Source organism: Anas platyrhynchos, chromosome 33, assembly GCF_047663525.1.
Source record: "Anas platyrhynchos isolate ZD024472 breed Pekin duck chromosome 33, IASCAAS_PekinDuck_T2T, whole genome shotgun sequence".
Taxonomy (NCBI): domain Eukaryota; kingdom Metazoa; phylum Chordata; class Aves; order Anseriformes; family Anatidae; genus Anas; species Anas platyrhynchos.
The window spans coordinates 9,235,550-9,261,601 of NC_092618.1; the positions used below are offsets into that span (position 1 = coordinate 9,235,550).

At 60.1% G+C, this 26,052-nt stretch overlaps 1 protein-coding gene across 5 annotated transcripts in view; it reads right to left on the reverse strand.

The window, feature by feature from the left end:
* LOC119713057 (latent-transforming growth factor beta-binding protein 4-like) overlaps positions 1–26,052 on the reverse strand; it is a 104,558-nt gene that overhangs the window by 635 nt on the left and 77,871 nt on the right. Inside the window, exons 3-25 of one of the 5 annotated variants that reach the window (XM_072030243.1) lie at positions 14,480–14,582; positions 14,309–14,377; positions 14,088–14,210; positions 12,850–13,014; positions 12,473–12,619; positions 12,292–12,386; positions 11,880–12,084; positions 11,024–11,152; positions 10,376–10,501; positions 10,172–10,297; positions 9,448–9,567; positions 9,250–9,375; positions 9,042–9,167; positions 8,272–8,394; positions 8,056–8,187; positions 6,450–6,581; positions 5,513–5,641; positions 5,112–5,434; positions 4,518–4,583; positions 3,904–4,032; positions 2,299–2,448; positions 705–1,088; positions 470–613 (exon numbers count right to left, since the gene is read on the reverse strand). In XM_072030243.1, the coding sequence (XP_071886344.1) occupies positions 569–613; positions 705–1,088; positions 2,299–2,448; positions 3,904–4,032; positions 4,518–4,583; positions 5,112–5,434; positions 5,513–5,641; positions 6,450–6,581; positions 8,056–8,187; positions 8,272–8,394; positions 9,042–9,167; positions 9,250–9,375; positions 9,448–9,567; positions 10,172–10,297; positions 10,376–10,501; positions 11,024–11,152; positions 11,880–12,084; positions 12,292–12,386; positions 12,473–12,619; positions 12,850–13,014; positions 14,088–14,210; positions 14,309–14,377; positions 14,480–14,582 (3,273 nt within the window). In that variant the 3' untranslated portion in view covers positions 470–568. Of the gene's footprint in view, positions 1–469; positions 614–704; positions 1,089–1,312; positions 2,449–3,903; positions 4,033–4,517; positions 4,584–5,111; positions 5,435–5,512; positions 5,642–6,449; positions 6,582–8,055; positions 8,188–8,271; positions 8,395–9,041; positions 9,168–9,249; positions 9,376–9,447; positions 9,568–10,171; positions 10,298–10,375; positions 10,502–11,023; positions 11,153–11,879; positions 12,085–12,186; positions 12,387–12,472; positions 12,620–12,849; positions 13,015–14,087; positions 14,211–14,308; positions 14,378–14,479; positions 14,583–26,052 lie in introns of those variants that run through there. The other 4 variants (XM_072030242.1, XM_072030245.1, XM_072030244.1 and 1 more) reach the window with 4 other exon arrangements.

A 26,052-nucleotide genomic window follows, 5' to 3' on the forward strand; every position in this document is an offset into this window, starting at 1 on the left:
GGATGGGATGGGATTGGGATGGGAACAGGCTGGGATTATGCCGGGATCAGGCCGGAATCAGGCCGGAATCAGGCCGGGATTAGGCCAGGATTAGGCTGGGATCAGGCCGGGATCAGGCCGGGATTAGGCCTGGATTATGCCAGATTAGGCCGGGACTAGGCCGGGATTATGAAGGAATTAGGACGGGATCAGGCCGGGATTATTCCGGGATCAGGCCGGGATTAGGCCGGGATTATGCCGGGACTAGGCCGGATTAGGCCGGGATTAGGCCGGATTAGGCCGGATTAGGCTGGGATTAGGCCGGATTAGGCCGTATTATGCCGGGATTATGCCGGGACTAGGCCGGATTAGGCCGGATTAGGCCGGGATTATGCCGGAATCAGGCCGGGATTATGCCGGGACTAGGCCGGGACTAGGCCGGATTAGGCCGGATTAGGCCGGATTAGGCCGGGATTAGGCCGTGTCTCACCCACGCAGGCCACGCGTGCCGCGTCCAGCCGGTAGCCGGGGTCGCAGGCGCAGGTGAAGCCCTGGGGCACCCGCACGCAGTGCCCATGCTCGCAGCCGCTCAGCACCCCGCACAGCTCCGGCGGCAGCGCCTCGTCCCGGGGGTCTGCGGGGGGGGGTCCCCGTCAGCCCCCTCCCCATAAGAAAAACAAAATCCCCCCCCAAAACCCCTCAATCCCGCCCCCCCCCAAACTCACCATCCTCGCTGGCTCGCCCCGGCCGCTCGGCCACACCGTGGGGCTGGAAGAGCCACGGGGGGGGGTCCTGGGGGGCGCTGGGGGGGCTGCGGGGCCGGGAGGAGCGGGGGGGGCCCCGGCGGGACCCCTCGAAATCCTCCAAGTCCTCGTAGCGGGGGGGGGCGGCGTAAAGGGCGTCCCCGCGGGGGTCGTAGCCCCCCCCCAGCCCATAGGGGTCGTAGTCGGCGCGCAGCCCCGGGGGGGGCAGGCGGGGGCCCGGACCCCCAAAGGGGAGGGGGCCGTAGGGCAGCCCGTAGTGGGGGGGGTATTCGGGGCCGTATTCGTAGGGGGGGCCCAGCCCCGGGCCGGGGGGGCGCAGGACGTTGCAGAGGAACTCGAAGTCATCTGGGGGGGGGGGGGGGGAGAAAAAAAAATGGGGGGGGGGGCAGGTTGTGGGGTGGGGTCCTAAAAATTGGGGATGCTAAGGGGGGGGGTGTAAAGAGGTGGGGGGGGCACTGTTATATGGGGGGTGCCCAAGGGGTCTCCATTAGGGGGGGGGCGTTGTGGGGTGGTGGGAGGGGTTCCCATTATTGGGGGGGGCAAAGGGGTCCCTGTTATGGGGGGGGTCCAAGGGGTCCCAATCATGGGGGGGGTGTCTAAGGGGGACCCACTCTGGGGGGTGCCCATGGGGTCCCCATTATGGGGGTCTGGGGGGGGTCCCTATTGCTGGGGTAGGAGGGGGGCAGGGTGGGGGTCCCCCTGTGTGGGGTCTTGGGGACATGGGGACATGGGGACATGGGTATAGGGGATGGGGGGGTCGTGGGCATGGGAGGGGGCATGGGGACGTGGGCATGGGGGGGGGGACAGGGACATGGGGGGACATGGGGACACAGGGATGTGAGGCTATAGGGCCTTAGGGACATGGGGACATGGGGACAAGGGGACAAGGGGCCGTAGGGGACACGGGTGCATGGCAACATGAGGCTATGGGGCCACGTGGCTGTGGGGTCATGGGGATGTGGGGACACGGGGACATGGGGACATGGAGACACGGGGACATGGGGACGTGGGGACACGGGGACATGGGGACACAGTGAGGTGGGGACATGGGGAGGTGATGTGGGATGTGGGGAGACAATGGGGGACACTGGGATGAAGGGATGTGGGACATGGGGACATGGGGACACGGGGATATGGTGACGTGGGACAGGGGGATGTGGGACAAGGGGAGGCGACGTGGGACATGGGGACACAGGGACACGGGGATTTGGGGACATGGGGGATACAGCGCCATGGGGATATGGGGACACAGGACGTGGGGACACGGTGACGTGGGACATCAGGATGTGGGACATGGGGACACGGGGACACGGGGATTTGGGGACATGGGGGATACAGCGCCATGGGGGTATGGGGACACAGGACGTGGGGACACGGTGACGTGGGACATCAGGATGTGGGACATGGGGACACGGGGGGGGCATCAGGGGACAGTGCCGGGACACGGGGATGGGGGGCCACGGGGACATAGGGCAGGGATATGGGGACACGTGGGGACAGGGCGACACGGGGGGGGTGACGGTGACACGGGGGGGGTGACAGGGGGTGGCCTCACCCATGGCGCGGGTGTCGTTGGTGACGCAGCGGCGCTGGGAGCCGTCCAGCACCAGGGGGGGGGCGCAGGAGCAGAAGTAGGAGCCCACCGTGTTGACGCAGCGGCCCCCGATGCACGGCTCCGCGTCCTCGTCCTGGCACTCGTCGTTATCTGGGGGGGGGGCGGTGGTGGTCGGCAAGGGGGTGGGGGGCACGGGGGGGGGGGCTGGAAGGGGGCTCGGGGGGCTGAGGGCAGGGTGCTTGGGGTGCGAGTAGGGTGCTCGGGGTGCAGACAGGGTGCAGGCAGGGTGCTGAGGGTGCAGGGAGGGTGCACTCAGGGCACAAGTTGGGTGCTCAGGGTGCAGGTATTGTGCAGGGAGGGTGCACTCAGAGCACAATTAGGGTGCTCAGGGTGCAGGTAGGGCACGCTCAGGGTGCTCAGGGTGCTGGCTGGGTGCTGGAAGGGTGTGGGCAGGGTGCTCAGGGTGTGAGCTGGGTGCAGGCAGGGTGCTCAGGGTGCAGTCAGGGTGCACTCAGAGCACAATTAGGGTGCTCAGGGTGCAGGCAGGGTGCTGGCAGGGCACAAGTTGGGTGCTCAGGGTGCAAGTAGGGTGCACTCAGGGCATAAGTTGGGTGCTCAGGGTGCTGGCTGGGTGCTGGCAGGGTGCTCAGGGTGCAGGCAGGGTGCAAGTAGGGTGCTCAGGGTGCTGGCAGGGTGCTGGAAGGGTGTGGGCAGGGTGCTCTCAGGGTGTGAGCTGGGTGCAGGCAGGGTGCTCAGGGTGCTGGCAGGGTGCAAGTAGGGTGCTCAGGGTGCAGGTAGAGCGCACTCAGGGCATAAGTTGGGTGCTCAGGGTGCAGACAGGGCACGCTCAGGGTGCTCAGGATGCAAGTTGGGTGCTCAGGGTGCTGGCTGGGTGCAGGCAGGGTGCTCAGGGTGCAGGTAGGGTGCTGGCAGGGCACAAGTTGGGTGCTCAGGGTGCAAAGAGGGTGCTCAGGGTGCAGCCAGGGTGCTCTTAGGGTGCTTTCTGGGTACAGGTTGTGTGCTCAGGGTGCAGGTAGGGAGCTCAGCGTGCTGGCTGGGTGCTCAGGGTGCTCTCAGGGTGCAAGTAGGGTGCAGGCAGGGTGCAAGTAGGGCGCACTCAGGGCACAATTAGGGTGCTCAGGGTGCAGGTAGGGCGCACTCAGGGTGCAGTCAGGGCACAAGTCGGGTGCTCAGGGTGCAAAGAGGGTGCTCAGGGTGCACTCAGGGCACAATTAGGGTGCTCAGGGTGCTCAGGGTGCAGGCAGGGTGCACCCAGGGCACAATTAGGGTGCTGAGGTCAGGGTGCTGGGGGTGCTGGGGGTGCTGGGGGTGCTGGCAGGGTGCTCAGGGTGCTGAGGGCAGGGTGCTCAAGGTGCGAGTAGGGTGCTCGGGGTGCACAGGGTGCTCTTAGGGTGCAGTCAGGGTGCAAGTAGGGTGCTCTCAGGGTGCAGGCAGGGTGCTCAGGGTGCTCAGGATGCAAGTAGGGTGCTCAGGGTGCAGGCAGGGTGCACCCAGGGCACAAGTAGGGTGCTGGGGGTGCTGAGGTCAGGGTGCTGGGGGTGCTGGGGGGGTGCTGGGGGGGTGCTGGGGGTGCTGGGTGCTCACCCACGCACTGCAGGTGCTCCTGCTCGTAGTAGTAGCCGCTGGGGCAGTAGCAGCTGAAGCCGGGGGCGGCGTTGATGCAGACCCCCCCCCGGCACAGCTGCGGCGCGAACACCCGGCACTCGTCCACATCTGGGGGGTAAGGGGGTAAGGGGGGGGGCGACGTCAGGGGGAGGGTCCTCGGAATTGGGGGGGGCACCCCCGAAACGGGGGAGCCCCTATATAGGAGGGGAACCCCAAAATAGGGGGGGTATTGCCCCAAAATAGGCGGGATGCACCCAAAAGGGGAGGGGCGTAACCCCACAAAATAGGGGGGGCATCCCCAAATTGAGGGGGCACCCTGAAAAATGGGGACATCCCCAAAATGGGAGGGGTGAGTCCCCCAAATGGGGGCCATTCCCAAATTAGGGGGGGTGAGTCCCCAAAATGGGGGGCATCCCATAAATGGGGGAGCCCCAAAACAGGGGTGGCATCCCCAAAATGGGGGGGCATCCCCAACATTGGGGAACCGCTAAATACAGGGGGGAGCCCCTGAGTAGGGGGGGGAGTCCCTAAACGGAGGGAGCCCCCAAATGGGGGGGGCCCCATCGCTGTGCCCCCCCCGCGGCCGCACTGACCTGCTGCTGAGCCCTGGGGCCCCGTGGTCTGGCCGGTCCCGTGGGGGCAGAGGGCTCGGTGCTCGGCTTGGGGGGGGGGGACAGAGGTGTCACCCCCCCTGCACCTTGGCACCATCCTGACCCCATCCTCATCCCATCCCCATCCCATCCCCATTCCATCCCAGTCCCAATCCCAATCTATCTCAATCCCATCACCAACCCCATCCCAATTCCATCTCCACCCCCCCAATCCTATCCCAATCCCATCCCAATCCTAATCCTATCTCCATCCCAATCCCATCCCATCCCAGTCCCAATTGCAACTCCAATCCCATCGCCATCCCATCCCATCCCAAATCGCATCCCATCCCACTCCACTCCAATCCCAATCCCATCCCATCCCATCCCAGTCCTATCCCCATCCCTTCCCATCCCAGTCCCAATCCCCATCCCCATCCCCATCCCCATCCCCATCCCCATCCCCATCCCCATCCCTATCCCCGTCCCCATCCCCAATCCCAATCCCCATCCCCAATCCCACTCCCACCCCAATCCCTTCCCACCCCACGCCATCCCCAATCCCCTCCCCCCCCCATAGCGTCCCCATGTCCCCACCGGTTCCAGGCGTGGGGCACGGCCTCGGGGGGGGGCAGCGGACCCCCCAGGCGCCCCCCACGCTGCAGCAGCACTGCTGCCGGCTGACGTTGGGCGCCAGCACCCCGCAGGCGGGGCTGAAGCACGCCGCCAAGCCCGGGGGGGCTTCCACGGCTCCGGGGGGGGCCGGAGGAGTGGGGTCGCTGGGGGGGGTCCCCCGCACGTCCCCGTCACCGGATCGAACTCGTGCCCCCCGTCGGGGCAGAGGCAGAGGAAGGAGCCGTCCACGTTCTCGCAGCGCGCCGCCCCGCACACCCCCGGCAGCGTCGCGCACTCGTCCACGTCTGGGGGGGAAACACGAAGGGGGGGGGCTCAGTGTCACTCTGGGTGTCCCCCCCCTGCTGTCCCCGCTGTCCCCGTACCCTGGCAGTGGTGGCCGTGCCGGGCGGCCTCGTAGCCCTGGTGGCAGGCGCACTGGAAGGAGCCGGGGAGGTTGTGGCAGGCGGCGTGGGGGCCGCAGCGGGACCCCCCCTCGGCGCACTCGTCCTCGTCTGCAAGCGGGGAGGTGACGTTTTTTTGGGGGGAGGGGGCGGTGGGGACATTGGGGGGGGGAGCGTGGAGCCGTCCCCCAAAAGCTCAGCCCCATGGGGGGGTCCCCACTGTCCCCCGATGGTCCCTGCTCTCCGTCTCCATCCTGACCCCATGGAGAAGCCCCCCTGCACCTCGACCCCATTGGCTTGTCCCCAGTGGCCCCATTGGCTTGTCCCCAATGTCCCCCATCGTTTTGTCCCCATTATCTCCCGTGGTGTTGTCCCTGATGTCCCCTGCTGCCCATCCCCATCCTGACCCCATAGAGAAGTCCCCCTGCACCTCGACCCCATTGGCTTGTCCCCAGCATCCCCGTTGTTTTTTCCATGTCCCCCATAGCTTTGTCCCTATTGTGCCCCATTGGCTTGTCCCTGATGTCCCCCATGCCATGGCCCCTGCTGTCCGTCCCCCTCCTAACCCCATGGAGAAATCCCCCTGCCCCTAAACCCCATAGTGGTGTCCCCGCTGTCCCCTAGGGCAGGGTCCCCTCAGCCTCTCCGTACCCCCATCCCCATCTCCGTGCCCCAGTCCCTGTCCCCATGGCCCCATCCCCGTCCCCATGGCCCCATCCCCGTCCCCATGGCCCCATCCCCGTCCCCATGGCCCTGTCCCCATCCCCATGGCCCCATCCCCATCCCCATGGCCCCATCCCCGTCCCCATGGCCCTGTCCCCATCCCCATGGCCCCGTCCCCATCCCCATGGCCTCATCCCCGTCCCCATGGCCCCATCCCCGTCCCCATGGCCCTGTCCCCGTCCCCATGGCCCCGTACCCTCACACCCCCTGCCGTCCCGGGGCCGGTAGCCGGGCTGGCAGGGGGGCACGCAGCGGTAGGATCCGGGCAGGTTCTCGCAGCGCTCGGCCCCACACAACTCGGCCCCATGCTCCTGGCACTCGTCCACATCTGCGGGGACACCGGGGGGACCCCAAGCATGGGGGGGGGACAAGGTGGGGTGGGGGATGATGGGGACCACGGCCCCGGGCAGGATGAGCCCCGTGCGCATCACAGCCCTGTGTGCGGGTTCCCATCCCTGTCCCAGTCCCCATCCTCGTCCCGTTCTGGTCCCTGGACCTGTCTCCATTCCCATCCCCTCCCCAACCCCATCCCAATCTCACCCTAATCCCATCCCAATCCCATCCCAATCCCACCCCCTATTTTCATCCATTATTGGTCTCCATCTCCATCCCCATCCCAATCCTGTTCCAATCCCACCCCCATCCCCATTCCAAACCCATTCCATCCCCATCCCAGTCCCAGTCCCAGTCCCAGTCCCAGTCTCAGTCCCAGTCTCAGTCCCAGTCCCAGTCGCAGTCCCAGTCCCAGTCCCAGTCCCAGTCCCAGTCTCAGTCCCTATTTTCATCCATTATTAGTCTCCATTTCCATCCCCACCCCAATCCCATCCCCATCCCATCCCATCCCATCCCAACCCATCCCATCCCCACCCCAATCCCCTCCCATCCCCCTCCCATCCCCATCCCAATCTCACCCCAATCCCATCCCCTCCCATCCCCACCCCAATCCCCTCCCATCCCCTCCCATCCCCATCCCCATCCCAGTCCCAGTCCCAGTCCCAGTCCCAGTCCCAGTCCCAGTCCCAGTCCCAGTTCCTATTTTCATCCATTATTAGTCTCCATTTCCATCCCCACCCCAATCCCAATCCCATCCCCATCCCATCCCCATCCCATCCCCATCCCAATCCCACCCCAATCCCATCCCCTCCCATCCCCATCCCATCCCCATCCCAATCCCACCCCAATCCCATCCCCTCCCATCCCCATCCCATCCCCACCCCAATCCCACCCCAATCCCATCCCCTCCCATCCCCATCCTAGTCCCAGTCCCTAAACCCATCCACTATCGGTCTCTATCTCCAACCCCACCCCAATCCCAACCCCAACCCCAATCCCAATCCCCACCCCCATCCCCATCCCCAATCCCAATCCCCAAGCCCCCATCCCCATCCCCATCCCCATCCCATCCCCACCCCAATCTCCTCCCATCCCCATCCCCATCCCATCCCAATCCCATCCCAATCCCATCCCAATCCCCTCCCATCCCCACCCCAATCCCCTTCCATCCCCATCCCAATCCCACCCCAATCCCATCCCCTCCCATCCCCATCCCAATCCCAGTCCCTAAACCCATCCACTATTGGTCTCTATCTCCATCCCCAACCCCAACCCCAACCCCAACCCCAACCCCAACCCCAACCCCAATCCCAATCCCAATCCCAATCCCAACCCCAACCCCAACCCCAACCCCAACCCCAACCCCAATCCCAATCCCAATCCCAATCCCAATCCCAACCCCAACCCCAACCCCAACCCCAACCCCAATCCCAATCCCAATCCCAATCCCAATCCCAATCCCCGCTCACCCTCACACCCCCCGCCGTCCCGGGGCCGGTAGCCGTGCTGGCAGGCGGGCACGCAGCGGTAGGATCCGGGCAAGTTCTCGCAGCGCTCAGCCCCACACAACTCGGCCCCGTGCTCCTGGCACTCGTCCACATCTGCGGGGACAGGGCCACCCTCGCCGCCAGCCCCAGGGTGGGGGGCACCCAAAATCCCCCCCCCCCAACCCCCCAGCCCCTCACCGTGGCACTGGGCCCGCTCGGCGTCGGTGCGGAAGCCGGCGGGGCAGTGGCACTCGAAGGCGCCGTCGGTGTTGGCGCAGCGGCCGCCCCGGCACACGTCCCCGCGCTGGCACTCGTCCACGTCTGGGGGGGGACACGGGGTGAGGACGGGGGGGACATGGGCACGGGGTGGACGTGGGTACAGGGGGGGGACACGGGGGCAGGGGGGATACGGGGAAAGAGGGGGACACAAGTGCCTGGTGGCACCCCGTGGTACCCGGATGCGTGGGTGGGTGGTGGAGGGGTGGGGTGGGATGGGATGGGACTGGGGTGGGATTGGGATTGGGATGGAAATGGGGATGGGGTGGAAAAGGGATGGGATGGGATTGGGGTGGGATTGGGATTGGGGTGGAAAAAGGGTAGGATGGGGATGGGATTGGGGTGGGATGGGGATGGGATTGGGATGGGGATGGGGACTGGGGTGGGAATGGGGATGGGATGGAGACAGAGATGGGATGGGGGTTGGGATTGGGGTGGGATGGGATGGGGACAGGGAGAGACATTGGGATGGGATAGGATGGGGATGGGATTGGGATGGGGATAGGATTGGGATTGGATGGGGACATGGATAGGCACGGGGATGGGACTGAGTAGATTAACTGGGACTAAAAAACCGCAACTGGAATAGAAACCACAATGAGAATGGGGACTGCAATGGGACCGGGATGAGTATGGGGACGGGGACAGGGACAGGGACAGGGACAGGGACCGGGACCATGCCGGGCTCTGACCAATGCATGCGGTGCCCTCGGGGGTGCTGGCATAGCCCTGGGCGCAGAGGCAGCTGTAGGAGCCCTCGGTGTTGAGGCACTCGCCGTGGGGGAAGCAGAAGTCGCCCTCCAGGCACTCGTTGACATCTGTGGGCAGATGGGGGCCGTGGGGGGGCCGTCGGGTGTGGGGGGGACATGGCACCATCCCCACGCCGCCCCCACCACTCACCCGCGCATGGCGCGCCGCCGGCACCCACCCGGTATCCGCGCCGGCACTGGCAGTGGAAGGAGCCCTCAGTGTTACTGCAGCGGCCGTGGGGACCGCAGGGCGAGCCCGTGGCGCACTCGTCCACGTCTAGGGGGTGGCACAATTAAGGGTTGGCCCCCCCCTCGGGGGGACAGGGGGGACGTGGGGGGACGCGGGTACCTGCGCAGCGCCCGTGGCGCAGCTCGAAGCCGTCGCGGCACGGCCGGCACTGGAAGGAGCCCGGCGTGTTGGCGCACTCCTGGCCGGGGCAGGCCAGGTGGTTCTCGCACTCGTCGATGTCTGCGCGGCACGGAGAGGGGGCGGCGGTGGTGGCACCGCGGGGAGGGCGTGGGTGGTGGCATCACGGACGGGGACACCACGGATGGGGACACCACAGATGGGGACACCACGTATTGGGAGGTTATGGATGGGTTCACCATGGATGGGGACACCGTGGATGGGGACACCACGCATGGGGACACCACGCATGGGGACACCACGTATTGGGAGGTTATGGATGGGTTCACCATGGATGGGTTCACCATGGATGGGGACTCCATGGATGGGGACACCACGCATGGGGACACCACGCATGGGGACACCACGTATTGGGAGGTTATGGATGGGTTCACCATGGATGTTTAACCCCGTGACTGGCAACACTATGGCATGGTGACCCCATGGCTGCTGACCCCATAGATGTTGAGTTCTTGGATGGTGGCGTTATGGCACGGTGACCCCATGGATGGTGACCCCATGAACGATGACCCCATGGGTGTTGAACACGCAGATGGTGTCCCCATACCCTTGGTGTCCCCATACCCTTGGTGTCCCCACACCCCGGTGTCCCCACACCCAGTGTCCCCACAGCCCGGTGTCCCCACACCCCGGTGTCCCCGCTCACCCTGGCACTGTCCCGTGGGCGTGCTGGCCTGGTAGCCGGCCGGGCAGACGCAGCGGTAGCCACCGGGCAAGTTCTCGCAGCGGCTCTGGGCGCAGGGCGAGGGGCTCTGGGCGCATTCATCCACATCTACGGGGACACGGCCACCTCAGCCCCATCCCCGTTGTCCCCATTGTCCCCCTCTGTCCCCCCCCCGTCCCTGCTGACCTTGGCAGTCGGTGCCGCCGGGGCCGGGCCGGTAGCCGGGGCCGCAGACGCAGCGGAAGCTCCCCACCGTGTTCTCGCAGCGGCCGGGGGCGCAGGGCCGGGGGCTGCGCCGGCACTCGTCCACGTCTGGGCAGGCGGGGGGACGGACGGCAATGGGGACAGACGGACGGACAGGAGCGGGGACGGATGGAGAGGTGGGTGGGAGGGAAGGGGGAGAGGGGAGTGGGGAGGTGGGTGCGCGGGGAAATGGGGGCAGGGGGAAATTGGGGCTTGGAGAGGTGGGTGCACGGGGAGGTGGGTGCACAAGGAAGTGGATAGATGGGGAAATGGGTGCACGGAGAAATGGGTGGGTACATGAGGAGGTGGGTGCATGGGGAAATAGGTGGGTGCATGGGGAGGTGGGCGCATGGGGAAATGGGTGCAGAAGGAAATGGGTGCGTGAGGAAATGGGTGCATGAGGAAATGGGTGGCTGCACGGGGAAATAGGTGCACGGGGAAACGGGTGAGTGCATGGGGAGGTGGGTGCATGGGGAAACAGGTGCACAGGGAGGTGGGTGCACAGGGAAATGGGCGCACGGGGAAATGAGTGCAGGGGGAGGTGGGTGCACGGGGACATGGGTGCCCAGGGAGGGGCCGGGCGCCGCTCACCGATGCAGTGGGTGCCCTGGGTGCTGAGCCAGAAGCCGGGGTGGCACAGGCAGGTGTAGCCGCCCTGGCGCGGGACGCAGCGCCCGGGGCCGCAGATCCGCGGGTTCCGCTCGCACACGCTGCCGGCGGCTGCAAGCGGGCACACGTGAGTAACACATGTGTGTGCAAACGGGCAGGCGTGCAGCTGTGCACACCTGTGCAAACATGCACGCATGCACACTGTGCACGTGTGTGCAATCAAGCATGCATGCAACTGTGGACATGTGTGCAAATAGGCATACAGGACACATGCACACGTGTAGGCGTGTGTAAGTAGGCATTGTGCACACGTGTGTAAGCAGGCATGCATGTAGCCGTGCACACGTGTGCAAATAGTCATGCATGCAAACCGTGCACACGTGCACAATATATTTAGCTGTGCATGCATGAGATGCACACGTGCTACTGCAGCTGCATGCAGCTGGGCAAGCCTGCAATGGTGTGCACACGTGTAACACGCACGTGTGTAACTGTGCACGCCTATAACTGTGCACAAACGAGACTGAATAAATGCAAATTGCACACGTAACTGCTTGCACATGTAACTGAGCACATGTGCACATGCAACTGCACACATGCAGCCATGCAAGCATGCAACCATGCACAAGTGCACAGCCACATGCACACACGTGTGACCTTGCACGCCTGTGCTGAGATGTGTATGTGCAACGGCGCAGAGCGTAACCACACGTGCAAAAAATAAAATAAAATGCACGCACACAGCTGCACACAGTGCAACCCTGCGCACATCTGCAACCATGCATGCGTGCAACGGTGCACACACGTGTGCAGCCGTGCACAAATGCCCCAGCCCTACCTGGTGCCAGACCCTCCGGGCCGGGTGGCGTGGGGAGGGGTCCCAGCAGCCCCAGGGTGGGTCGAGGCACGATGACAACCTCGGGGGCTGGTGGTGGCACCTCGGGGATGCGCGGTGGCACCTCGGGGACGCGTTGTGGCACCTCGGGGACGTCTGGTGGCACCTCGGGGACACGTTGTGGCGCCTCAGGGACCCGCTGTGGAACCTTGGGGACATGTGGCACCTCAGGGACATGCGGTGGTGCCTCAGGGACACGTGGTGGCACATCAGGGACATGTGGTGACACCTCGGGGACACGTGGTGGTACCTCGGGGATGCGTTGTGGCACCTCGGGGACACATGGTGACACATCGGGGACCCGTGGTGGCACCTCGGGGACATGCGGTGGCACGTGTGGGACGCGTGGTGGCACCTCGGGGACGCGTTGTGGCACCTTGGGGACCCGCGGTGGCACCTCGGGGACAGGCGGTGACCTGCTGGGGGGCGGCCGACCGGGGCGCCAGCGAGCTGTGGGGCAGAGCAATGGGGTGAGGGGGGGTCCTGGCAGCCGGGGGGGGTGGGGGGGGACAAAGCGGGGGGGACAAGGGGCTCACGGGCGGCGGTCCCAGCTGGGGAGGGGACATGGGGACGCCCCAGGGGGACACGGGGCAGGTCCTGGCCCAGGTAGCGGGTGTTGTAGTGCAGGTCGGAGGCCGAGTAGTGGTAGCCGGGGCCGGCGGGGCAGATCTCCTTGAACCCCTCTGCAATTGAAGGGGGGGGAGGGGGTGTCAAAATGGACCCCCCCCCCAAAAAAATTACCCCCCTCCCCCAAAAAAAACCCCCCTCCAAAGGGTGAGCCCGTGGCTTTGGGTGCAAATCCCATGAAACGGAGGCTCCCCAAAGGGTTTTTGTTTTTTTTTGGGGGGGTCCGCCCTAAAGGGTTTTTTTTGGGGGGATCCCAAGGGGTTGGGGGGGTCCCAGGGGGGCTCACCGGAGCCGAAGGGGGGGCAGCGCTGGCACGCCGGCCCCCAGGCCTTGCCCACGCGGCTGCAGCAGCAGATCTGGCGGGTGATGTTGCGCAGGGTGGGCAGCGCGCAGCGCCCCTCCCGCAGCACCCGGTAACATGGCCCCCGCGCCTCCGAGATCACCTGGTGGGCTGGGGGGGGGGGGGCGGGGGGGTGGTACCGGTCACCCTAATCCCAATCCCAATCCCAATCCCAGTCCTAGTCCTGGTCCTAACCCCAATCCCAATCCCAACCCCAATTCCAATCCCAACCCCAATTCCAATCCCAATCCCAGTCCTAGTCCTGGTCCTAACCCCAATCCCAATCCCAACCCCAATTCCAATCCCAACCCCAAAACCCCAATCCCAATCCCAATCCCAATCCCAGTCCTAGTCCTGGTCCTAACCCCAATCCCATTTCATCCTGTTCCCATCCCAATCCCACCTCATCCTACTCCATCCCCATCCCACCCCAATCCTTTCCCCTTCCTCTTCCCTTCCCTATCCCCTCCCAATCCCAATCCCAATCCCTATTCCATTTCAGACCACCCCCATCCCCATCCCATCCCCATCCCCTCCCAATCCCAACTCCAACTCCAATCCCAACCCCTACTCCCTCCTCACCCCATCCCCATCCACATCCCAACCACAATCCCAATCCCAACCCTAATCCCAATTCCAACCCCAATCCCAATCCCTACCACAATTCCAGGCCTTGCCCCGACCTCAACCCCAACCCCAATTCCAATTCCAATCCCAATCCCAGCCCCAGCCCCAGCCCCTGCCCCAACCCCAATCCCAATCCCAATCCCAATCCCAGCCCCAGCCCCAGCCCCAATCCCAATCCCAATCCCAATCCCAATCCCAACCCCAACCTCACCCCCAATCCCAACCCCAACCCCAGCCCCAACCCCAATCCCAATCCCAATCCCAACCCCACCCATAATCCCAACCCCAACCTCATCCCCAATCCCACCCCCAACCCCAACCCCAATCTCAACCCCAACCCCAACCTCACCCCCAATCCCAATCCCAATCCCACCCCCAATCCCATCCCGATCCCAACCCCAATCCCAATCCCAACCCCAACCCCAATCCCAGCCCCAACCCCAACCCCAACCCCAATCCCAATCCCAATCCCAATCCCAATCCCAACCCCAACCCCACCCATAATCCCAACCCCAACCCCACCCCCAACCCCACCCCCAATCCCATCCCGATCCCACAGATGCAGCTGCTCCGGGACGAGTCCAGGATGAAGCCCTCGTGGCAGAGGCAGGCGAAGCTGCCCCGGGTGTTGGTGCAGAGCCCGTTCTTGCAGAACCCCCCCTCCTGGCACTCATCCACATCTGGGGGGGGGACGCACACACACAGGGTGGGGGTCAGCACCCCAAAACCCCCCCCATCCCCTTTTAACCCCCCCAAAAATAAATCTCCCCAAACTCACCCACGCAGGAGCCGTTGGTGCGGCGGAAACCTTTGGGGCAGGGGTGCTGCCCCACGGCGGGGGGGTTCGCTGCAAATGGGGGGGGGGGAGGGGGGGACAAAGTGAGCCCCCCCCACACACCGCAGAACCCCCCCCAACCCCATAACCCCAAAAAAAACCCCGCTGCCTTACGGGGGTCGGCGTCGCAGGGCTGGCACTCGTGCACCCCCCAGGCCATGCCGGCCCCCCGGCAGCAGACGTCCTGGGTGCGCAGACCGGGCAGGGGCGAGCTGCACTGCACGGGGCGGGGGGGTCGGGGGGCGCCGGGACCCCCCCCGTGTCCCCATGTCCCCCCCCACGTCCCCATGTCCCCACCTGGATCCCCAGGTCCCCCTCCGTGTCCCCACCACGTCCCCAGCCCCACATCCTCGGCCACCTCCCCGTGCTCACGGTGCCATCCCCATGTCCCCACCCCAATGTCCCCATCCCCATGTCCCCATCCCCATCCCAATGTCCCCATCCCCATGTCCCCATCCCCACCCCAATGTCCCCATCCCCATCCCAATGTCCCCACCCCAATGTCCCCATCCCCATGTCCCCATCCCCACCCCAATGTCCCCATCCCATCCCAATGTCCCCACCCCAATGTCCCCACCCCAATGTCCCCATCCCCACCCCAATGTCCCCATCCCCATGTCCCCATCCCAATGTCCCCATCCCTGTCCCCATGTCCCCATCCCCGCCCCCAAGTCCCCATCCCCATCCCCATGTCCCCCATCTCCCCAGGCACAACTTGTGGCCATTTCCTCAAGTCCTATCATTAGTTATCTGAGAAAAGAGGCTGACCCCCTCCTCATCACAACCTCCCTTCAGGAAGTTGTAGAGTACAATGAGGTCTCCCCTGAGCCTCCACTTCCGCAGACCAACCACCCCCAGCTCCCTCAGCCGCTCCTCACAGGACTTGTGCCCCAGGCCCTTCCCCAGCTTTGTAGCCCTGCTCTGGGCACACTCCAGGGCCTCGATGTCCTTCTGGTACTGAGGGGCCCAAAGCTGAGCACAGCACCTGAGGGGCGGCCTCACCATGTAATACACAATAAATGTTTGTTCATTGTCTTTTGTATTATAAAAACAAGGAGTTCCGTTTGAGGAGCGGGAGTTGCGAAGGCTCCCTGCTGAAGTAAGGAGCTGGATAATACTTGGCTAGACACTATGAAAATTCTTTTGCTTAATGTAACAAAAAAGAGAACCCCCTCCCCTTCTCTCCTTCTGCATCTCAGTTGCCTCTTTCGTTCAAAGACCCTGCTGCAAAGCTCATGTAACCATCTCCTGATAAGTTGTTAAACTAGTGTATCAACATCTTGCCTTCCTGTCTCACGCTGGGCCAACATGACCAACTAAAAAAAGAAGTTGAACCACAACGCCGAGGAAGACTACGGCCTTCATCTTCACAACCACCAGAGGGACAGAGACGACCCCCTAGCAACAGTGCGCGCAGTCGCAGAATATACCAGGATGTGCTGCATAATCCCGGAATTACCAAGATATAAAAAGGGACCCTGGGGGGGGTGAGGTGCGTGCCGTTGGTGGAGCCGAGACTCCGTTGCCGCCCAGCGCTGTTTTGCTTGCTGTTGCTTACTCAATAACTTCCTTTCTATTATTAATGCAATGCTCTCTGAAAATTAATTAAGGGGGCAACTTATAACACTGGGGAGCTCTGCTTGGGCATGGCTGGTGCGGCTGGTGGCGAAAGTGGGGTGGCTGGCGGGCAGCCTGCGATGGCAACCGATTGCGTTGCCCTTCACGGGCACCAGGCCTTGCAGCTGCCCCTGAGCAGCTCCTCTGGGAAGGATCCAGCGCTGAAGCATCTCACAGTGCTGGGAGCTCCCTTCACATCAGCCACGCTAATGCTGAAATTCCTCCTGTCCTCCTCCCTGCCAGGCGTCCAGCCAGGTGCAGGAGCACTCCATCTGCCTCTTCCAAGCCGTGGTGGAGGCTGTGCTGCGGCAAAGGAAGAAGGAAATGAAGAGGAGAGTGCACAGGAGCCTTCTCCCACTCTACGTTCACATGAGAGACCAGAGTGAGAGCGTAGCAAAGGTACAGATCTCAGAGCTGAGCAGTTATGTGGGCAAGGGTGTGCTGATGCCACAGGGTTGCTCTGGGGGATCACAGAATTTCTAGGTTGGAAGAGACCTCAAGTTCATCGAGTCCAGCCTCTGATCTCTTGCTGTGATCTCTGGGATCTCTCTCATTGTGAGCTGCCTCCGATGGTGGCAGTCCCGTGGCCTTGCCTTGGCCACTGAACCCAGTGCACGCTGCCCCCCACCACAGCCTCCCATAACGCGCTGGGAAAGGCTCGCAGCCCTGCCAAGAGGAGGGGACAGAGGGTCTCCTTCCCAAGGCTGTGGTGCCATCTCCCAACCTCTGCTGCTCCGCAGGCCTCTGGGGAAGCTCTCGCTGTGGCTGCAGAGTTTCTGCGACGCAAGGAGCTCAAGCGCTTGGCCCAGACAGAACAGACGTGGAGGATTGGAGAGTGCTTGGTAAGGACCCAACTTGGTTTGCTCCAGCTGGGCAAACGCGCCCGGCCAGAGCCCGCTGCCTGCAGCCGCATCCTCGCTCCCTTCCTGCCAGCACAGAGCCCCAGGGGGCTCTTCTGCAGGCCCCTCTGCCCTCCCTGCCCCCAGGATGCTGGAGGAGACCCTGGAGAGGGTGTGCAAGCCCCGTGACCCTGCGTTCTCTCTCTCTCCAGCTGCAGCAGGACAGAGGCAGAGTAGAAGAATACCTGCAGCAGAGCCAGCCCTACCTGCAGGACACTCAGACCGACTTGCGACTTGAGGCCGTCAGATTCATTGGTGAGCCCAGCCCCTGGGTCCCTCTTGGGGCAGCCTTTGGCAGCCCCAGGCACTGCCCTGGCAGTGAGGCACAGCCCTGTTGCCCCCAGAGCCCCCCGACTGGGCCCTTGCTCCAGGGTGCAGGAGGGGGCACAGCCTGGCTGGCCAGGCCAGGGGCTGCGCTGCTGGGAGCGTGCTGGGGAGCGGGGCTCTGATGGGATCTCTGTGTCTAGGTCTTGCTGCGCGCTACTGCGAGGACCAGAGCGAGGAGAAGCTGGATGAAATCCTCAGAGGTGAGTGAGGGCAGTGGGGGGTGTGCTAGGGCTGGGGGGACAGCGGCAGAGGCCCCCGTGCCTTGCCCTGCTCCAGGGAAATGCTTCGGGGCGGAGGAGCAATGCAGCCATAGGAACGAGGGAGAGGAGACGGGGTAGCCTGTGGTGTCAGGGAATGGCCTCCCAGCCTGGAGCTGGGCAGTGCCGCTGAAAGGGTTGAGTGTCCCTGAGGAAGAGTCAGGGGAAAGGGCAGTAAGGCTGACAGAAGGTGGGAGCCTGTTGTAGAGCACGCAACCAGGACGAAGAGGGAGATGAGACAGCCTACAAGCAGCTAGGAGCAGGGTCACGATTGCTAGCCCTTGCTCTCATGGGGAAGCACAATAGCGAGAGGAAAGAGTCCAGGAGATTCCTGGAGTGTGTGAATCCTCCCAAGGGATGGAGGCAGGTGGTGAGGGAACCAGCTTGTGAAGGTGCCCCACTTGACCTGTGGTGCGCAGGTGGGGAAGGACTGGTGGCTGCATTTGGGACATTGCTGAGCAGCAGCTTTCAACGGATTCCTTTGTCCCTCCTGCTCCTCCTGGCCTGGGGAAGAGTCGAGTGGGGCTGGCATGCTCTGCAGGGGATGCCTGGGGATCTCTGCAAGGAGTGGGTTTTCATCTCTGCTCTTCTTTCTTTTGCAGTCCTCCAGCCTTCAGAGAACGACCTGGAACCCATGGTCCGTTCCCTGGCAGTTCAAACCACCCTGATCCTGATGTCAAGGCATAAGGCAATGTCAGGACGGAGATTTCCACTGCTGTGTTGCTGCTAGCCCCGCAGCAGTCCTCAAAAGAGCAATATATATTTTAATAGAACTAGGTTGTTGTCTCGTTATTCCAGCAGCTCCTTCACAGTGACTCGGTGCCATGACGCTGAGCTAACTTGGAGGCCACCAAGGACGTCTTTTCCCTGGGCCCGGTGACTGCATGGCGCCTACTGAACCAGTGAAAGAGTCACAGAACCCTTGCGCTTGGAAAAGGGCCTTCAGCTCAAGTCCAAGCGTCAGCTAACACCACCAGGCCCACCACAAAACCACGGCCCTTAGCGCCAAGTCCACGCATTTCTTTAATAGCTCCAGGCCTGGGACTCCAGCAGTGCCCTGGGCAGCCGGTTCCACCCTTTGCATGAAGAAATTCTTCCTGACATCCCATCCTGTGGTAGGTGCGCCCAGGTAGAAGAACTGCTCAGCCTCCTGGCAGAGCTTCGGGAGGAGGTGGGCAGGCTGAGGAGCACCAGGGAGTCGGAGAAGGTTGAACTGTACTGTGCCAGCCCTGGGACAGATGCGTCAGGCAGACACAGCAGAGGAAATGGAGGATCCCCTACCCTCTGGCCATCAGGCAGAAGGAGTGCATCTCAGTGACGAAGGGATGGAAGTTTAGATCTGCTCGGGGCAGCAGGCGAACCCCTCCTTGCCTACCTCACCTTCCTTTCAGGTGCCCTGAAACAACAGACTCTGGAAGTAATGGACACACAAACGATGATGTGCATGAAGGTCCATCCAGGTTGGAGGGGTTTTCTAGGGCAAGTCAGCCTTCCCCAGTATCACGACCACCTCCATCAAGAAGAAGAGAAGGGTTACTGTCATAAGTGACTCCCTTCTGAGCAGAACAGAGGGCCGCATATGCCGGCCTGACCCAACCCATGGAGAAGTCTGCTGCCTCCCAGGAGATCAGGGTAAAAGGTGTTTCTGGAAAGCTCACTTGCCCCGTAAGGCCCTCTGAGCATCATCCATTATTGTTCTGTCCTGACAGAATCTTCTAAGTGGCACACCAAAATGGGAGGGAGTGTGCGCTAGCGAGATCCTTCGGCCTGCTCCATGCCACGCTGGGTACACTGGAGCACATTTGGAATGTTTCTGCACCGATGCACCCAGCATGAGGGACAAGCAGGAGGAGCTGGAAGCTTCAGCTCCATCCCAGAACAAGCGAGACTTGGTGTGCTGTGATGGACGGGTATGGGCTCTTCAGGAAGGATAGGCAGGGCAGGCGAGGCAAGGGGCTGGCACAAGGACGTGGCCGAGAGTAAGGATTAAGGGAGAAAGCAATCACTTGGATGTTGCAGTGGGTGTTTGCGATACCAATGAATTATTCGCTAAGGAACTAAGAGAGACCTCTCTTAGCTCAACTGCCCTTGTCCTGATGGGGGACTTCAACTTGCCAGACGTTAACTGGGAAGACCACACAGCTGATACAAGCAGGTCCAGGAGATTCCTCACACACCTTGATGACAACTCCTTGGTACAGCTACTGAGGGAGACAACAAGGAAAGGTGCCATCCTAGACCTGTTGCTTGTGTTATAAATGGCTCAGTCTTCAAAATAGGATTATAATCAAAGTTTACAATTTATTAAAGGAATAGAGGTAAGCAAACAGCGCTGGGTGCGCCGGGAGTCTCTGCTCCACCAGGACGCACACCAGTTACATCAAGCAGCTGATTTTTATGCTCCTAGGCTGATACATATTCATTACTACTTCTAAAAAAAATGGGTTATTATAATTAGCTTCCGGGATCCAAACCCTCCTACTGGAGCATGCGCATCAGTCTCTGGTGGTCCCCCTGGGGGTCTCTGGGGGTCTTTCATGCTGAAGGCTCGTAGTCTTCCTCTCAGTTTTTTTTTCTTGTCCTTCCCCTTTGTACTCCTTGGCAGCATGTCAAAAGCTTACACAGCGTTCCCTGCAAGTTTTGTCTTCTAGCCATCCTTCAGCTTCTTTCTTCTCCTTAATCTCCTGGCCGCCTGGCCAGATATCAGGGGCTTGCATAGTGTCCCATTCGGAAGTCATAACAGTTACTAGTTGTTAGCAGTTGTTCTGAAACCCCCAGACATCAGAGACTTCAAAGAAAGAACATACAAACACAAATAGCTCTCTATTGACACTTCACATTTAAAAATCTTTGGCGATTGGAGGAAAACTGCCAGTACGCCTGCTTTTGGCAGGGGGGTTGGACCCGATGATCTCTTGAGGTCCCTTCCAACCCCTCTGTCCTGGTTTCAGTTAGCACAGAATTAATTTTCTTCCTAGTAGCTGGTGGAACGCTGTGTTTTGGCTTAGGATGAGAAGAGTGCTGATAACACCCCGATGCTTTAATTGTTGCAGAGCAGTGCTTATACTAAGCCAAGGACATCTCAGCCTTTTGCTCTGTCCTGCCAACGGGCAGGCTGGGGGTGCAGTAAGAGCTGGGAGGGGACAGACCCAGGACAGGTGACCCAAACTAGCCAAAGGGGTATTCCATACCATCTGACGTCATGCTAAACAATATATAGGGGTGGCTAGCTGAGGGAGGGGACCGGACTGCTCGGGGTTAGGCTGGGCATCGGTCAGCGAGTGGTGAGCAATTGCATTGTGCATCACTTGTTTGTACATACTATTATTACTTTCATATTATCACCATTGTATCATTATTATTATTATTGTTATTATTATTTTTGTTATTATTATTTTCCTGTCTTATTAAACTGTCTTTATCTCAACTCACGGGCTTCACTTTCCATTTCTCTCCCCCGTCCCAGAGAGGGAGGGGGGAGGGTGAGCGAACGGCTGCGTGGTGTTTAGCTGCCGGCCGGGTTAAACCACGACACCCTCCAATTCTGTGAACTTTGGACACGGGGAGGGCAGAGTTCAGGCTGCTCAGGGAACTAGTTCGGAAGATCCCCTGAGAAGCTGTTTTGGAAGGTATCGGGGTCCATCTTTTTAAGCACGACCTCCTAAGAGCACAGGAGCAGGCGATTCCAAAATGTTGGAAGTCAAGCAGGCGGGGCAGGAGGCCAGCTTGGCTGAGCAGGGATCTTCTTCTAGAGCTTAAGTGGGAAAAGAAAGCGTGTGGCCACTGGAAGCGAGGTCGTGTGACATGGCAGGGCTACGGAGGTGCTGTTTGCCTCTGTCAGGAGAAAATTGGTGCAGGCAAAGCTCAGGGGTGAAGCTGGCTAGTAGTGTGGGCGACAACGCAGATATATACATTAATATGTGTATTGAAGATGTGAACTGCTAAAGGAGGGCTAGAGGAAACATTGGTCCGTTACTTGCTGAGGATGGTCACCTCACAAACACAGACATAGGCGAAGCAGAGCCATTTAATGTCTCTTTTGCCTCTGTCTTCAAGAGCAATGATGGGCTCTGGGACCCAAGGGGCCCAGAGTTGGGGGGCCATGAGTGCGGTAACAAAAACCTCCTAGCCAAACCCACACTGGATGCATATGAGTCTACGGGGCCTGAGGGGATTCATTCCAGGGTTCTCAGAGGGCCGACTAATGTCCTTGTGAGACCTCTCTCAATTATTTTTCAATGGTCTTGGGAGCCCAGAGAGGTCCAAGTTGACTGTAGGCTGGCAATCATTGTGACAGGTTTCAAGCAGGGCAAGAAAGAAGAGCCCAATAATTACAGACCCGCCAGTCTCTCTTCAGAGCCTAGTAAAAATACGGAGAAACTCTTCTGGGCATTACTGAAGAACACCGGAAAGACAACGTAGTCGTTGATCACAGCCCACCCAGGTTCATGAGGGGAAAGTCCTGTTTAACAAACTTAATTTCCTTTTATGACAACATCACCCGTCTAGTTGAGCAAGGGATGCCAGGTTTTGGATTTCCATCAAGTTTTCAGTACTGTTTCTCTCAGTATCCTTCTGGACAAAATGTCCATTGTACAGCTAGATAAATACATGCGGTTTAGGGTGAAAAGCTGGCTGATGGGTTGGGCTCAAGGGGTTACAGAAATGGGGTTGCATCAGGCTGTTGACCAGTCCCTAGTGGGGTTCCCCAGGGTTCCACTTAGGGCCAGCAGAAGAGGCTGGAGAGCAGCCTTGCAGAAAGGGATCTGGGGGTTTTGGTCGACAGCAAGTTGAATACGTGTCAGAATTCAGCCTGGAGGAGAGTGAGGGGCGGCCTCCTGGCGGCCTGCAGCTCCCTCACGAGGGGAGCAGAGGGGCAGTGTGGCATTTAGGGGTGTAGCCGATTAACCGTTACGGGTCCGGTCAGATTCAGGGTCCTGAACTATCACAATCACAGATTCACCAATAACGCATGTATGAAATACAGAGGTGGCACAGGTGCGCAGCCTGGAAATGAACGCGTTACAAGGCACAAAGACTCTATAGAGATTCCTAAGTTTCCGCAGAGACACACGATATAACCTAGTGTTCAAATCTCACCCAAAGGCGTCCCAATGGGCGAGAAGAGAGGCTCAGCCCGTCGACTGATCCCAGGAGTCAGGAGGTCCTCAGGATGGTGTATTCCCTTGGGATGGCATCTCCCCTGATGGTGGTATCTTCCCTAATGATGGTACCTTCCCTAACAATGGTATCTTCCCTGACACACCCTCTCTCTTAGGCCAATTTATGAGGTGGAGCTTGAGTGACTCTAGTCAAGCATATTTTAGTTAGGATTGGTGAAAAGGTTTCTTGTCTCTGTTTAAAGTAGTAGGCTCTGAGAAATTCAGAGCACATGCTCAGAGAGGGGTGGTCGCACCTTGGAAGCAGGGAGCTTTTGGGATGGAGGTGTGTTTTGGCATTTTAATGATATTATAATTGTACTGGGTCTGGCTGGAATGTTAACTTTCCCGGCAGCAGCCCATACAGTGCCGTACTCTGGACTTGTAGCTGGAACAGCAGTGTTATCACACCAGTGTTGTGTCTACTGCTGAGCAGCAGTGGCACAGCATCGGGCCTTTCTCTAACCCTCCTAGGGGGTGGGCAAAAAGTGAGGAGAGAAACATCACTAGGGCAGCTGACCTAAACCGATCAAAGGGATATTCCATACCATGTGATGTCACACTCAGCAATAAAAGGTGGAAACAGGAAGAAGAGGGGAGGGGTGGGCTCTTGTTGAGAAGACGTCGGTCCTCCTCTGGAACACTGGCTGCGTGCGTTGAGGCCTTGCTTCAAGGACGCGGTCAATCATCGCTCATTTGTGGGAAGTAGAGAGTAATTTCTTTCCTCTGCACTTCCATATAGCTTTCATTTATTTTGTTGGTTTGTTTTCCTCCCTTCTTTTTATTTTTCCTTTTCCCCTCCCTTTTCCCCTTTCCCTTTTATTTCCCCTTAGTTAAATTTTTAGTTCATAGTAGTCTTGATTTAATTATTATAGTTATTTCCCTTTAATTAAATTATCCTTATCTCAACCCGTGAGTTGTTCTTTGCTTTACTTCTCCCCCTCCTCATCTAAAGGAGGGGGCGTGAGAGAGCGGTTGTGGGGTTTAGCTGCCCAGCACGGTAAAACCACCACAATAATGAGCAAAAGTACATTAGAATACAGCATTTGTCAAAACATGACAGGTCGTTGGCTCAGGGTAGCAAAAAGTGCAGCTTATCGGTCTCAGCGTGCACAGGAACAATCGAGTCCGCACCTGGTCACAGAGCCTAGCCATGGTGTCTCCACTCCACTCTATGCTCCGTGCTGTTCCTTAGAGCTAGCACACCAGGTTCCCCCAGCGCAATAGCATCTAAGGTTGGAAGCCTAGGGAATGCTCAGGTAATGCAGCTACGCCCTACCCTGAAAGCCTTTTCAATGCTGTGCATTTTCTTTAAGATGTGAATGTTAGTTTTATTTTCCTAGTTACTTCAGGCAACTGCACCACAGGCAGGTGCTGAGCTCTGCTCTCTGGGGACAGTGACAGGACCCAAGAGAATGGCACGGAGCTGGGACAGGGGAGGCTGAGGCTGGGTGTTAGGAAAAGGTTTTTCACTGAAAGGGTGGTCGGGCACTGGGACAAGCTGCCCAGGGCATTGGGCATGGCTCCAAGCCTGCTGGAAGTCAAGTCAAGTCAAGCGTTTGCACAACGCTCTAACATCCTCCGATAATGGGTGGTTCTGTGTGGAGCCTGGCGTTTGACTCAATGATCCTTGTGGGTCTTGTGTGGGAAAGGAATTTGTAGGTGGCTTTGCACTATTGCACACGTTCCTGAATTAGAGATAATGAAGAAATAATCGTAGAATCGTAGAATCTCCCGAGTTGGAAGGGACCCATAACGTTCAAGTCCAACTGCTGGCACCGCACAGGTCTACCCAAAAGTTTAGACCATGTGACTAAGTGCACAGTCCAATCGCTTCTTCAATTCAGACAGGCTTGGTGCAGTGACTACTTCACTGGGAAGCCTGCTCCAGTGTGCGACCACCCTCTTGGTGAAGAACCTCTTCCTGATGTGCAGCCCAAACTTCCCCTGCCTCAGCTTAACACCTTTCCCACGGGTCCTATCACTGGTGATTACGGAGAATAGGTCACCTGCCTCTCCACTCCCCCTCGCAAGGAAGTTGTAGACTGTGATGAGGTCCCCCCTCAGCCTCCTCTTCTCCAGGCTGAACAGGCCCAGCGCCCTCAGCCGCTCCTCATATGTCTTCCCCTCTAGGCCCTTCACCATCTTCGTCGCCCTCCTCTGGACCCTCTCCAACAGAGAGCCGGAGCTGCCAGGTCAACCCAGACCCGGGAAGGGGGGGGGGGGGGGGAGGAAAAAAAACGGGGAAGGAGACGGGAGAGAGACCCAATCCATGCCGCGTGGAGCGGGGAAGTGGGGCCGTGTGATGGGAAGAGGGTAAGAGGGAAAAGAGGGAGAAAAGCGAGTGTTCTCCCCCGAGGGGGGAACGAGTGAATGGCAGGCAGGCGCAGGTCTGCGCGTGACAACTGCATCCCCTTGCCTTTCCCTCCTCCGCCCGGTGGTGGCAAGGGCGAAAAGTGACAAAAACTCGTGTCAAGGGCTGACTCTCAATAGATCGCAGCGAGGGAGCTGCTCTGCTACGTACGGAACCCTGACCCAGAATCAGGTCGTCTACAAATGATTTAGCACCGGGTTTCCCACGAACATGCGGGACGCAACAGTAAGCATACATGCGCCCAAGCCTTGAGCAGCCAGTTTCTCCGGGAGAATTCTGTGAGAAAAGGTGTCGAAAGCCTTACGGAGGGTTAGGTAGACCACATCCACAGCCATTCCTTCGTCCACTGAGCACATTGCCTTGTCTTAGAAGGAGATCAGATTTGTCAAGCAGGACCTCTCTTTGATAACCACCTACTGAAATGGCCTGATCACCCGACTGTTCTTTCAGTGTTACAGAATCACAGAATCACAGAATTTCTAGGTTGGAAGAGACCTCAAGATCATCGAGTCCAACCTCTGACCTAACGCCAACAGTCCCCACTAAACCATATCCCTAAGCTCTACATCTAAACGTCTTTTAAAGACTTCCAGGGATGGTGACTCCACCACTTCCCTGGGCAGCCTGCTCCAGTGCCTAACAACCCTTTCGGTAAAGAAGTTCTTCCTAAGATCCAACCTAAAACTCCCCTGGCGCAACTTTAGCCCATTCCTCCTCATCCTGTCATCAGGCACGTGGGAGAACAGGCCAACCCCCACCTCACTACAGCCTCCTTTAAGGTATCTGTAAAGAGCGATAAGGTCGCCCCTGAGCCTCCTCTTCTCCAGGCTGAACAAGCCCAGCTCCCTCAGCCGCTCCTCGTAGGACTTGTTCTCCAGGCCCCTCACCAGCTTCGTCGCCCTTCTTTGGACCCGCTCAAGCACCTCGATGTCCTTCTTGTAGTGAGGGGCCCAAAACTGAACACAGTACTCGAGGTGCGGCCTCACCAGAGCCGAGTACAGGGGGAAATGTGTTGTGTGATGGTACTCCGGATAATCTGATCCATGAGCTTTCC